The 12191-nt window shown below is 43.0% G+C and overlaps 3 protein-coding genes across 3 annotated transcripts; all 3 read right to left on the bottom strand.

Moving 5' to 3' along the window:
• Nucleotides 1–329: 329 nt before the first annotated feature.
• On the bottom strand, nucleotides 330–908 carry LOC147559616 (3'-5' exonuclease-like). The gene has a single exon (XM_086659195.1). The coding sequence runs from the start codon at nucleotides 906–908 to the stop codon at nucleotides 330–332; it is 579 nt and encodes a 192-aa protein (XP_086515321.1).
• Nucleotides 909–2380: 1472 nt separating this feature from the next.
• On the bottom strand, nucleotides 2381–2956 carry LOC147559615 (3'-5' exonuclease-like). The gene has a single exon (XM_086659193.1). The coding sequence runs from the start codon at nucleotides 2954–2956 to the stop codon at nucleotides 2381–2383; it is 576 nt and encodes a 191-aa protein (XP_086515319.1).
• Nucleotides 2957–9935: 6979 nt separating this feature from the next.
• On the bottom strand, nucleotides 9936–10937 carry LOC147559614 (uncharacterized). Its single transcript, XM_086659192.1, has 2 exons — nucleotides 10493–10937; nucleotides 9936–9973 (listed from the first exon to the last, which is right to left on the bottom strand). The coding sequence occupies exons 1-2, from the start codon at nucleotides 10935–10937 to the stop codon at nucleotides 9936–9938; spliced, it is 483 nt and encodes a 160-aa protein (XP_086515318.1).
• Between the last annotated feature and the right edge of the window lie 1254 nt (nucleotides 10938–12191).

Here is a 12191-nt window from a genome sequence, read left to right as displayed (position 1 = left end):
AAGTTTGAAGAAGACGATCCTTTTGTCATAACAAAGCAACGTCAACAAGTGAAACTCAAGTAAAACTTTTACAATTCACTGAATCCATCCCATTTGTTGGGCAAGGAAACAAAACATGAAAACAGAATATCGGCAAACCAAACCATTCATTTCATTCCTTCATAAGGTTTTAACATTAGGTTCATCAAAATAACACGAGACAATTTGAAAAGGAACACAATGAACTAGATATCAAACATCACATATAACGTAAAACAAGCTATCTTATTATACCATAAAAACCCTAAAATAACAACCACCCCTTGACATCATTCAAGCAAACTGATTCTTCATCCAAGCAACTTCCGCCCAATAGCATAAGAAACATAAGCATCAGTTGTCGCATAACTAATCTGCTCCGAGGACAGGTTGCCAGCATCCCAGTTGGACCGACGAATGTGTTCAGGATTCGTAACATAGAAACCAAGAATAACACGGCTCAATTCAACCAACCCACAATCACGGTACACGGAGTTTTTCCCATAAACCCTATCAGCCATAGGCCCCAACTCTTTCCCAGAGTTGCAGTTAATCCCATAGTCATTTCGAAGCCTAGCCAAATCATTGCTAATACCAACCCCAACAAAACTGATAGACTCGTCGGCGAGGAACTCCTTGAGTGACTGGGGGATTGAGTCCAAGTGAAGTATTTGAATGATAAGGCAACGATGTTCATGGCACAATTGAAGTACTGAAACTCTAGAGTTGGTCAGGTTAGAATTCCATTCGACGTCTAAGCCAACAACTTTGGAATTATGAGACCTTAGAGAAGAACGAAGCTGGTTTAGTGAGTCAGCTACTGCAGAATAGGTATTAGCAACTGTTGTAAGTACGGTAATGTCGTTAACCCGAACGTTATAATTTGCCATTTTGGAGATGAGATTATGAGTTGAGATAGGATGCAAGGAAAGGAAACCAAGTGACTTGGTATTTATAGGTGGAAGTCTCTTGACTATATTCAAAGCCCATATCTCTTTTTCTCTATGTATTTGGTCAAAAATGAAAGATGTTAGTTACCAAAAGAATGACTTTCCCAAGGAAATAAATGGAAGGCACTGGACTTGTGATGGATCTTGACTTTGCCACTATAGACCTTTCGGTTCTCCATTCTAGAGTCTTGTCTTCGGACCGAAGACTGAATATGGAGTCCATGGAACTTACAAGCGCCAACCCATTTAACGGGGTGGACCTATACGTGACTTTTCACGTTAAAATTCGAACTCTGATCTCTTTAGTGGAGAGATACACATGTGATCACTCAATCCAACTTAGTTTTACAAACTTGGACATGACTAGCAAACATGCTTCTTGTGAGCCATGCCCGTTGACTTTCTAAAAATGCTTTGGATTTGCTTAGTTTGGAGCTGTTGTTGGATTTGCCTTCACTAATGATGTCATCACCTTCGTCCTTCTGCCTCACATTGTAATGTTGTTGTACCGCTCCTTTTTCTACTTGCTTGCAGAGTTGCAGGGGGGACGATTTGGAGTTTTCCCTCCTATTATTAGTTTATGAAGAATGATGAGAGACTACAAAAGTAAACCTACTCCAAATCTTAGTAGGAATCAACCGTCTATCAAGAGAGTGAAAGAAACCATTAGGAAAGAAAAAGGAGTTGATCAAAATATGAAGATAGCTAATTTCGTTTAAGTATGGGGCAGGCTTTGACTTGTAGCGTTTTCTAGCTTTGCTCTTATTACTCTTCCTATTTTTGGTTGTTTATAGTTATTTTCTCCCTAGTCCTTTTTCCTAAATGAATTTGTAATGAATGTTTTTATAGTACTGGGGCATTTGTGTCCCTTCGTGTTGCCGAACAACACTTTGGCATGTCTCCTAGCAGTTACAATAAGTTCATCCTTCCCCGTTCGGAGGACAAAATGATGAAAGAAGCAGGTATAGTTACACCAGTACTGTATATATACTCCATCTCATACCACTCTAATTTATAATTGGTCAATTGGACCAGGTTTCACTTGGTTTTAGCCGTGGTCGTTTAGACATTTATGGGAAGGAGTCTCGTAAGGACTCATATTACAATTTGTTTGTTGATTTTTTCCATTTGTAAGAGAATCAATTTTTTAGTGAAAGATGCTTCATGATCTTCATTTAATCGTAAAATCATTCATGCTTAACATAATCAAGTTATCCATCCCATTTGTTGGATAAGAAACATCATGAAAACAGAATATCACCAAACAAAATCATTCATCATTTCATAAGGTTCCGCCATAAATTCAACAAAATACCAAACACCACATACAACGTAAAACCAGTTACTTTATTATACCATAAAAACCCTAAGATTACGATCACCAAATGACTTCTTTCAAGCAAATTGATTCTTCATCCAAGCAACTTGCGCCCAATAGCAAAAGAAACATAAGCATCAGTAGTGGCATAATTGATCTGCTCCTGGGACAGGTTGCTAGCGTCCCAGTTGGACCGACGAATGTGTTCAGGATTCATAACAGAGAAACCAAGAATAACACGGCCCAATTCAACTAACCCACAATCACGGTACACGGAATTTTTCCCATAAACCCGATCAGCCATAGGCCCCAACTCTTTCCCGGAGTTGCAGTTAATCCCATAGTCACTGAAAAGCTTAGCCAAATCATTGTTAATACCAACCCCAACAAAACTGATAGACTCGTCAGCGAGTAAGTTCTTGAGTGACTGAGGGATTGAGTCCAAGTAAAGCATTTGAACAATAAGGCAACGATTTCCATGGCACAATTGAAGTATTGAAACTTTAGAGTTTGTCACATTAGAATTCCATTCCACGTCTAAGCCAACAATTTTGGAATGGGAAGAATTTAGAGAAGAGCTAAGCTGGTTTAGGAAATCGGTTACCGTCGAAGAGGAATTAGCAACTGTTGTAACAACGGTAATGTCGTTGACGTGGACGTTATATGCCATTTTGGAGATGAGATTATGAGTTGAGATAGGATGCAAGGAATGGAAACCAAGTGACTTGGTATTTATAGATTGAAGTCTCTTGACTATATTCAAAGCCCATATCTCTTTCTCTACGTATTTGGTCAAAAATCAAAGATGTTAGTTACCAAAAGAATGAATTTCCAAGGAAGTAAATGGGAGACACTGAACTTGTGATGCTCTCTACTTGCAACTGTACACTATTCAGTTTTCGGTTCTCGAGTGTTTGACTTCGGGCCTAAGGCTATACACAAAAGCCATTAACTAGGTTTGTCCGGCCCATTGGCCCCATCCTTAACTCACATGGAACTTACTAGCCCCAACCCTGTTAACCGGATGGACCTACACATGACTCTTCTTTTACAACATTATGATTTGAAATATGGTTTATCCAGTGGAGATATATATACATATGACAACTCAACCAAAATAAGTTTCACAAACTTGGACATGACTAACAAACATGCTTCTTAGGCCTTCCGGACTTCTGGCTGCCCGGAAATTAAGTGACATAGTATTTATAGACGGAAGTTTCTTGACTATGGCAAAAGCCCGTAAGTTTCTTGACTATGGCGAAAGCCCGTATCTCTTTGTCTATGTATTTGGCCAAAAATCAAAGGAAGGAAGAATGAAAGAATTTAGTTACGAAAACAATGACTTTCCCAAGGAAATAAATGGAAGACACTGAACTTGTAATATCTCTTTACTTATGTTCTATATTCTAAGACTGAATATAGAACAGGTGGAACTCACCAGCCCCAACCTTCTTAACGGGCTGGACCTATACATGACTTTTCGTTTACAACGTTGAAATTCGAGCTCTGATCTCTTTAGTGGAGACATACACATGTGATCACTCAATCCAACTAAGTTTTACAAAGTTGGACATGACTAATAGACATGCTTCTTGTGAGCCTTACCGATTGATTTGCATCGGAGTAGAAAATTGTTGGCCACATAAGATATTTGGTTGTCCATATATTGATCAGTAGGGACAAAATGATGAAGTAGTTAGTTTATAGTTACACCCCTGTATACTCAGTCTAATACCACTCTAATTTATAATTGGACTAGGTTTCACTTGGTGTTAGTCGTGGTCGTTGGGACATTTACGAGAAAGCAGTGTTTTCGGAGGACTCGAACGACTACACTTTTACATCAGCTAGTTTATTAGTTGTAGATGAGGAACTATGTTCCATAAGCTTGGAAATGACGATCGTTTTTGTCTTAACCAAGCTACGTCAACAAATGAAACTCCCAATTAAATTTTTTATAACGCACCGAAACCCATTGGAATTTCGAGGATAATTGTGATTAGGCAGGAGTAATATGAGAATGAGTTTCTCCCTCATATTGCTTCTATTCCACTAAAATTAACGAACTTGAACAAATTAAAGAGATCTTCAAGAGGACAATCTAAATTTAGATTGATTGGAGATAGATGAAAATTATCATGACTAATCTTATTGTTTTGATTAGTAAATAGGATTACTAGTAAAAGATCAAATTTGACAAACTAAAACATTTAACTCTTCATAAGCTTTCACCACATGTCCATTAAAGTACCATGAGAAAATTAGACAAACTAAAACATTGAACTAGATACCAATAAGCATCAAATATAACATAAAACAAGTTACCCAATCAAACCATAAAAAACCCAAAATAAAGATCACCCATTGCCAATGTTCAAGCAAAATTGATTCTTCATGTAAGCAACCTATGCCCAATAGCATAAGAAATATAAGCACCACTAGTTGCATAATTGATCTGGTCCGGGTGTCACGGCCTTTTCTCTCGATAGGCGTCGTGCGGCACTTGTGCGCGCTCTCAGGACAAGTCAGCCAACAAAGTAATATTCCAAACAACCAACGATAGCTACAAAAGAAGGCAACAAGATATTATTGATAGATAATGAGAGCTTACAAGGAAAGACAAGCATATGACTAAAGAAGCTTCCTAAAGTCTAGGGAAGCTTATGGCTCTTCGGTTGCCCACTATTTGGAAGGTAGGGGTCTTCCACTCAAAGTTTACCATCCACTCCCCTACATAGTGCAAAATATATGTTTTACCTATCCTCACAAGGAAACATCAATGCTTTCAACCAAGCATACTCCTTTGTTGGAAATAAAGACATCTACGTCCCCGTGCCAAGGGAAGCTACCTAAGGAAGCTACCTATATACAAGGCACCTTACTATGCACGCTCAAGACATATGCCGGCCTAGCGCAAGGCATATGCTACACTTATTACAATGCATAAAAGTAAAAGACATGTCCCTTGGCAATACCAACATGGCTTGACAAAAAGGGACATGACAGACTCCCCCACTTGTTATGTCGTCGTCCTCGACGACTTCGCTGCCAAGTACTCCACGATCTTTTCTGCATTGTCGAGCAAGGAGCTGGCGCGTTCCCAATTGGCTTCGGCTTCTGGCAGGTTCTTCCACTTGACTAAGTACTCGATCTCCGGTGGCGAATTGTGATGAGCTTGAGCACGGCGATCAGCTACTATCTTCTGCACCTCCTTGGTTGGCTGGAGCTCCGGTCTTGGATTAGATCTCTGCTGGTTGGCACGTTGGGGATCCGCCTGATCCTGGTAGAACGGCTTCAGGTTGCTGGCATGGAAGACTGGATGGTGGTTCTGCATATACCTCGGGAGTTGTACTTTGAACGAAACCTTTCCAACACGAGCAATGATGGGAAAGGGGCCCTCGTACCGCCTCACCAAGTTTCGGTGTAGCTTCTTCACGAACCGAGAAGTATCCATGTTGATCTTGACGAGCACCAAGTCACCTACTTTGAAGTTGTGTGGTCTCCGGTTCTCATCTGCGAACTTCTTCATGCGTGCTGCTGCTTTCTCCAGGTGTGCTTTGGCTATTTCTGCTGTCCGCTGCCATTCCTTAGCAAAAGTGAATGCCCGTGGGCTAGTACCTGTATAACCTGTTGCAACCGTATGGGGAGTTAACGGTCGCTGCCCTGTTACCAGCTCGAATGGGGTCTTGCAGGTAGAAGAACTCTCATGCAAATTGAAACAGAACTGAGCTACGTCCAATAGATTCACCCAATTCTGCTGGTTGGCACTGACAAAGTGCCTAAGGTATTCTTCAAGAAGAGCGTTGAAACGCTCCGTCTGGCCGTCTGTCTGCGGATGATTACTTGTCGAGAAGTTCAGCTGTGACCCTAAGAGTTTCATGAGCTCGGTCCAAAACCGCCCTGTAAATCTGGCATCACGATCGCTGATAATGGTCTGGGGCACACCCCAATATTTCACTACGTGCTTCAAGAACAAGAACGCCACTTCTTCCGCAGTACACTGAGCAGGTGCTGGAATAAAGGTTGCATACTTCGAGAAACGATCAATCACCACCATAATAGAAGTATACTCCCCCACTTTTGGCAAGCCACTAATGAAATCCATAGATACACTCTCCCATGGACGCTGCACCACCGGCAATGGCTCCAAAAGTCCCAAAGGTTTCTTCCGCATCACCTTGTCCTGCTGACAAATGAGGCAAGTCTGCACATACTCTTCAACTTGCTTCCTCATGTTCGGCCAGTAATATGCTGTCTCAAGTAACGCCAATGTACGATGGTAGCCAGGATGGCCTGCCCATACGGTATCATGACATTCCTTGATAAGCTCCCGCCTTAGCTCCGCAGAGCGAGGCACATAGAGACGTCCACCTGTGGTATATAACAAATCCTCTTTGATTCTGAACCTTGTGGAACGTCCTCCCTTCACCATATCGAACAAGATCTTGGCTTCTTTATCACTCTGCAGCCGTTCACGAATCTTGTCGATAATGATGGTCTTCAGCTGGGACCTGCTCCTCTGTCCCGTAGTAACCAAGGCGGCCAACTCCGCCTTCCTGCTCAGTGCATCAGCAACATTGTTCATCCTTCCTGGTTGGTACTCCATATCAAAATCAAACTCGGCCAATGACTCCTGCCAGCGAGCCTGCTTGGAAGTGAGCTTTTTCTGAGTCATGAAATGTGAGGCAGCAACATTGTCGGTCTTCACCAGAAACTTCGACCCCAACAAATAATGCCTCCAGACCCTTAAGCAATGAACAATAGCTAATAACTCTTTCTCCTGAGCTATATAACGCCGCTCTGTATCGGAAAGCTTGAGGCTCTCGTATGCAACTGGGTGATCATCTTGCACTAGTACCCCACCAAGTGCAAAATCAGATGCATCGGTATGAACTTCAAAAGGCTTGGAAGTGTCGGGCAATGCCAATACGGGACCGTTAGCAACCTGCTGCTTCATGTCCTCGAATGCTTCTTGACATTCCTTCGACCAAACCCAGGGCCTATCCTTCTTCAACAAGTCTGTCAAAGGTGCCGCTCTGGCTGAATATCTCCTGATGAACTTACGATAGTAATTCGCAATTCCGAGAAATGATCTGAGCTCCGACACTGAAGTTGGCACCTTCCACTCTTGGATGGCTTTCACCTTCTTCATCTCCATCCGGATATGCCCATCACCAATAATGTGGCCCAGAAAACCAATGTGTTTTTGCTCAAACGAGCACTTTTCCTCTTTCACATATAGCTGGTTCTCCTTCAGGACCCTAAACACTTCACTCAAGTGCTTTGCATGATCTTCCAAACTGTGGCTATACACAACAATATCATCAAGATACACCACCACGAACTTGTCGAGAAACTCATGGAAGATCTGGTTCATCAACGTACAAAACGTGGCAGGTGCGTTGGTTAAGCCAAAAGGCATCACCAAGTACTCAAACGCCCCATACCGCGTCACGCACGTGGTCTTCGGCTCGTCACCTTCTGCAACACGGACTTGATAATACCCAGAGCGCAAGTCTAACTTCGAAAAGTACTTTGCCGAACCGAGCTGATCAAACAAGTCCGCTATAAGTGGAATCGGGTATTTGTTCTTCACAGTCACCTTGTTCAAAGCCCGAAAATCCACGCACAACCGCAAGCTACCATCGTGCTTTTTCTGGAACAACACTGGAGCACCATATGGAGCTTTGGAAGGTCGGATGAATCCCGCCTCCAATAGCTCATCGAGTTGTTTTCTCAATTCGGCCAACTCGGGTGGAGCCATCCTGTAGGGAGCTTTCGCAGGTGGCTTAACTCCTGGAATAATCTCTATTTGATGATCAACAGCACGTCGTGGGGGTAGAGACTTTGGAAGCTTTGCTGGCATAACATCCCTGAACTCCTTCAGGATGGTTTGGATCTTGGCAGGTACAGGTTCTGCGTCTACTCTTGTAGTCTCCATCTTCAAGGCTGCCAAGTATGTCAACTCTCCCTTCTTCAGACCCTTCTCTAGCTGCATCGCTGAGATCATCTTGTCGCCTCGACTCTTCTCAGCAACTACTGGCACCATGCACGGCTTGTCTCCAAGGAAACATATGCTCCCCAAGTACGGCATCGGCACCATTTTGTGCTCCATCATGAAGTCTAGTCCAATGATGACCTGAAAATCATCCAAAGGTACACAAGTAAAGTTAGTCTTACCAGACCACTTGCCAATCTCGAGGGGTACATCTCGAGCTACCCCATCTACGGGTTTTGGTGCCGAATTAACGGCCTTCATGCAGCTTGGATCCTTATGAAGCTTTAGACCCAACCGCTTAGCCTCCGCAGCATCTACGAAGTTGTTGCTAGCTCCAGTATCTACCATCACCTTGGTAGTCTTGCCATTGATCTTACATTCAACGTACATCAGCACCCTTGAGGCTTTAGGCTTCTCACTTGATTGGCCCGCAAGAGCATTGAGTACCTGGAGCGCACCCATCTTTGAATCATCATCATCACTATCCACATCTTCCTGTGGATCATGCATACTCTCCTTGTCCTCTTTGCCGCCAAAAGACACCTTCAATGCATTGAGCGCGGCTCGGGAGGGACAATCACGTATGCGATGGGGGCCACTACAAAGGAAGCACTTCAAAGGGGCTTTGGCTCCCGATGTAGCGCCCGTCTTCGACCCTGTGCCATCCCGGTTGGGGTAAGGTTTCCGCTCATGGCCTTTTCCCCTTCCAGGATTGGGCTTTCCTCCAGTGCCCGTAGGCTTTTTCCTTTCTTGGTCATTCGTTGCGAAATCTGTGAGTCTCTCAGCGGCGGCCTGCGCTGTGGCCAAGTCTTGCACCCTTTGCCTCTGGAGCTCTGTCTGTGCCCATGGCTTTAGGCCTTCAAGAAAACAGAAGAGCTTATCCTTCTCTGACATATCTTTTATATCGAGCATGAGCGCTGAAAACTGCTTCACATATTCCCGAACGGTACCTGTGTGCTGAAGTTTCTGTAGCTTCTTTCTTGCCATATACTCCACATTCTCGGGAAGGAATTGAGCCTTGAGCTCTCTTTTCAAATCCTCCCAAGAGTCTATGACGGCACGTCCGGCTTGTATCTCTTCGTACCGTGTGCGCCACCATAGTTTAGCATCCCCCGTCAAGTACATTGTGGCCATCGAGACTTTGGTGTCTTCATCGTCGGGTCGCACGGCACGGAAGTATTGCTCCATGTCAAACAAGAAGTTCTCGAGCTCCTTGCCATCTCTGGCTCCTCCATAGGATCTTGGATCGGGTACTCGCACACGAGGAGGATGAGCCTCTGCTGCTCCGGCTCGGTCTTGGGTACCTACAATCCGCATCAATACATTCACCTGTGCTCGCAACTCGTCGATTATGCTACCCTGCTCTTCTCGAAGGTCGCTTATTTGCACTTGCACATCCTCAAGGGATGCTCCCATAGCTTCGACCGTCATATCCACACCATTGTGGCGACCTTCCAATCCGTCTAGCTTCTCCGCGAGCAACGGGACTCCCACGATCACTTCTTCCAAGCGCGCGGCCCGTTCCTCCAAAGCATCCAACCGTTCTTTCGTAGTTCTTGGAGCTGCCATCCTATGCTCTGATACCAATTGTCACGGCCTTTTCTCTCGATAGGCGTCGTGCGGCACTTGTGCGCGCTCTCGGGACAAGTCAGCCAACAAAGTAATATTCCAAACAACCAACGATAGCTACAAAAGAAGGCAACAAGATATTATTGATAGATAATGAGAGCTTACAAGGAAAGACAAGCATATGACTAAAGAAGCTTCCTAAAGGCTAGGGAAGCTTATGGCTCTTCGGTTGCCCACTATTTGGAAGGTAGGGGTCTTCCACTCAAAGTTTACCATCCACTCCCCTACATAGTGCAAAATATATGTTTTACCTATCCTCACAAGGAAACATCAATGCTTTCAACCAAGCATACTCCTTTGTTGGAAATAAAGACATCTACGTCCCCGTGATAAGGGAAGCTACCTAAGGAAGCTACCTATATACAAGGCACCTTACTATGCACGCTCAAGACATATGCCGGCCTAGCGCAAGGCATATGCTACACTTATTACAATGCATAAAAGTAAAAGACATGTCCCTTGGCAATACCAACATGGCTTGACAAAAAGGGACATGACACGGGGACAGGTATCTAGCATCCCACATAGAATCATGAGTATGTTTACGATTTTCAGCAGAGAAACGGACGAAAATACCGGCCAATTCGACCGACCTCCAACCACTGAAGTCTAGTTTTGCGACTTTCTCCAGACAAACCCTATCAGCCAGATGGCCCAACTCTTTCCCAGAGTTGTTGAACATAATTCCATAGTCATTGTGAAGATTAGCCAATTCATGGTCAATACTAACCCCAACAAAAGTGATATACTTGTCAGCGAGGAAGTTCTTGAGTGACCGAGGGATGCAGTCCAAGTAAAGCATTTGAATGATAAGGCAACGATTTCCATGGAACAGTTGAAGTACTGAAACTTTAGAGTTAGCATTCCATTCGACGTCTACCCCAACAACTTTGGAATGAAGAGAACTTAGAGAAGATTGAAGCTGGTTTAGGAAATCGGTTACTGCCGAAGAGGTATTAGCAACTGTTGTAACTACGGTATTGTTGTCGACCAGGATGTTATAATTTCCAGCACCAGCCATTTTGGAGATGAATGTAGAGATGATATTATGAGTTGAGATAGGAGGATGCATGAAAAGGAAACGAAGTGACTTAGTATTTATAGATTGAAGTCTATTGACTGACTATATTCAAAGCCCATATCTCTTTCTCAAAAATGAAAGATGATAGTTACCAAACGATTGAATTTCCAAGGAAATAAATTGAAGACACTGAACTTGTGTCTTGTGATGCTCTTTACTTTGCCAATGTAGACTATTCGGTTTTTGGTTCTCTGAGTATTTGACTTCATGCCTAACTAGGTTTCTCCAGCCCATCACCCCCATCCTTAGCTCACATATAACTTGCTAGCATAGGGGTGGGATTTTGGCCCGAGGCCCAGAACCCGCACAGGGCCGGCCCTGGCCTAAAGCGAGCAAAGGCAAAGCCTCGCTTTGGGCACTAATTTTGGGGCCTTCCCGGCTGAAATTTATATTAAAAGCAAATTATTTTAGAGGTATCATTTAATTCCAATTAGTGAGCCACTTCTTCCTATCCTCTAGAGAACTAACCGGCCCATATCTAATCACGTGAATTTTTTCACCTCACCAGTACTATTTTTCAAAACTCAAAGGGTCACCACTTTTTAAGGCAAGTTGACTTCAAACTTTTCCTTAATAATTGTTTGGGAAATGATAAAGTTACAAAAGATTTTGACAAAAAAAAGTTCCCAGCTGATGTGGCGGGTGTGGTTTCAAACTTTGACCAAATCTAGGCCGTTAAGAGATGAAAATCACAACCGCCACATCAGCTGGGAACTTTTTTTTGTCAAAATCTTTTGTGATTCTAGCATCTCTCTAATTGTTTTTTTTATTAAACCATAATCCAATTCATAAGTGGTAATAATCATAAGATTACATGGTTGATAATTCTTATTCGTCTGAGAACTACATGAGAGTTACATAAATAAAGTTCACGGAACTTTCGAATGGAAAGTTCACGGAACTTTCGAATGGAAAGTTCACGGAACTTTCGAATGGAAAGTTCACGGAACTTTCGAAAGGAATTGACAAAACGCAGACTCAAAGAAAAGACCCTAATGGTCGAAAAATGAAAATATCTATAAGATCGAGAATGAAATGACCCTAAAGGTCGACAAATTATTATAATAATACTACTAAAATTGAAACTACTAATAACTTTATCTTCTTGAGCGAAGATAAATCAGTTTTTCTTTTCTTTTCATCTTCATTCAAAGATCAAATCGAACTTGTAGTATGATATTCCTCTTTCTTTTC

The sequence above is a fragment of the Eschscholzia californica genome, unplaced genomic scaffold (assembly GCF_041429995.1).
Source record: "Eschscholzia californica isolate CP2 unplaced genomic scaffold, dmEscCali1.0.p SCAF_2, whole genome shotgun sequence".
Lineage (NCBI taxonomy): Eukaryota > Viridiplantae > Streptophyta > Magnoliopsida > Ranunculales > Papaveraceae > Eschscholzia > Eschscholzia californica.
The sequence above is the reverse complement of the archived record's forward strand: the minus strand, read 5'-3'. Positions and strand labels throughout refer to the sequence as shown.

Excerpts from the sequence above, each read along its gene's own strand:
- LOC147559616 (XM_086659195.1), bottom strand. The coding sequence starts at position 908 with ATGGCAAATTATAACGTTCGGGTTAACGACATTACCGTACTTACAACA.
- LOC147559615 (XM_086659193.1), bottom strand. The coding sequence starts at position 2,956 with ATGGCATATAACGTCCACGTCAACGACATTACCGTTGTTACAACAGTT.
- LOC147559614 (XM_086659192.1), bottom strand. The coding sequence starts at position 10,937 with ATGGCTGGTGCTGGAAATTATAACATCCTGGTCGACAACAATACCGTA. Across the intron at positions 9,974-10,492 it reads GAGGTCGGTCGAATTGGCCG|CTATCGTTGGTTGTTTGGAA; the intron begins GTATTTTCGTCC and ends CTTCTTTTGTAG.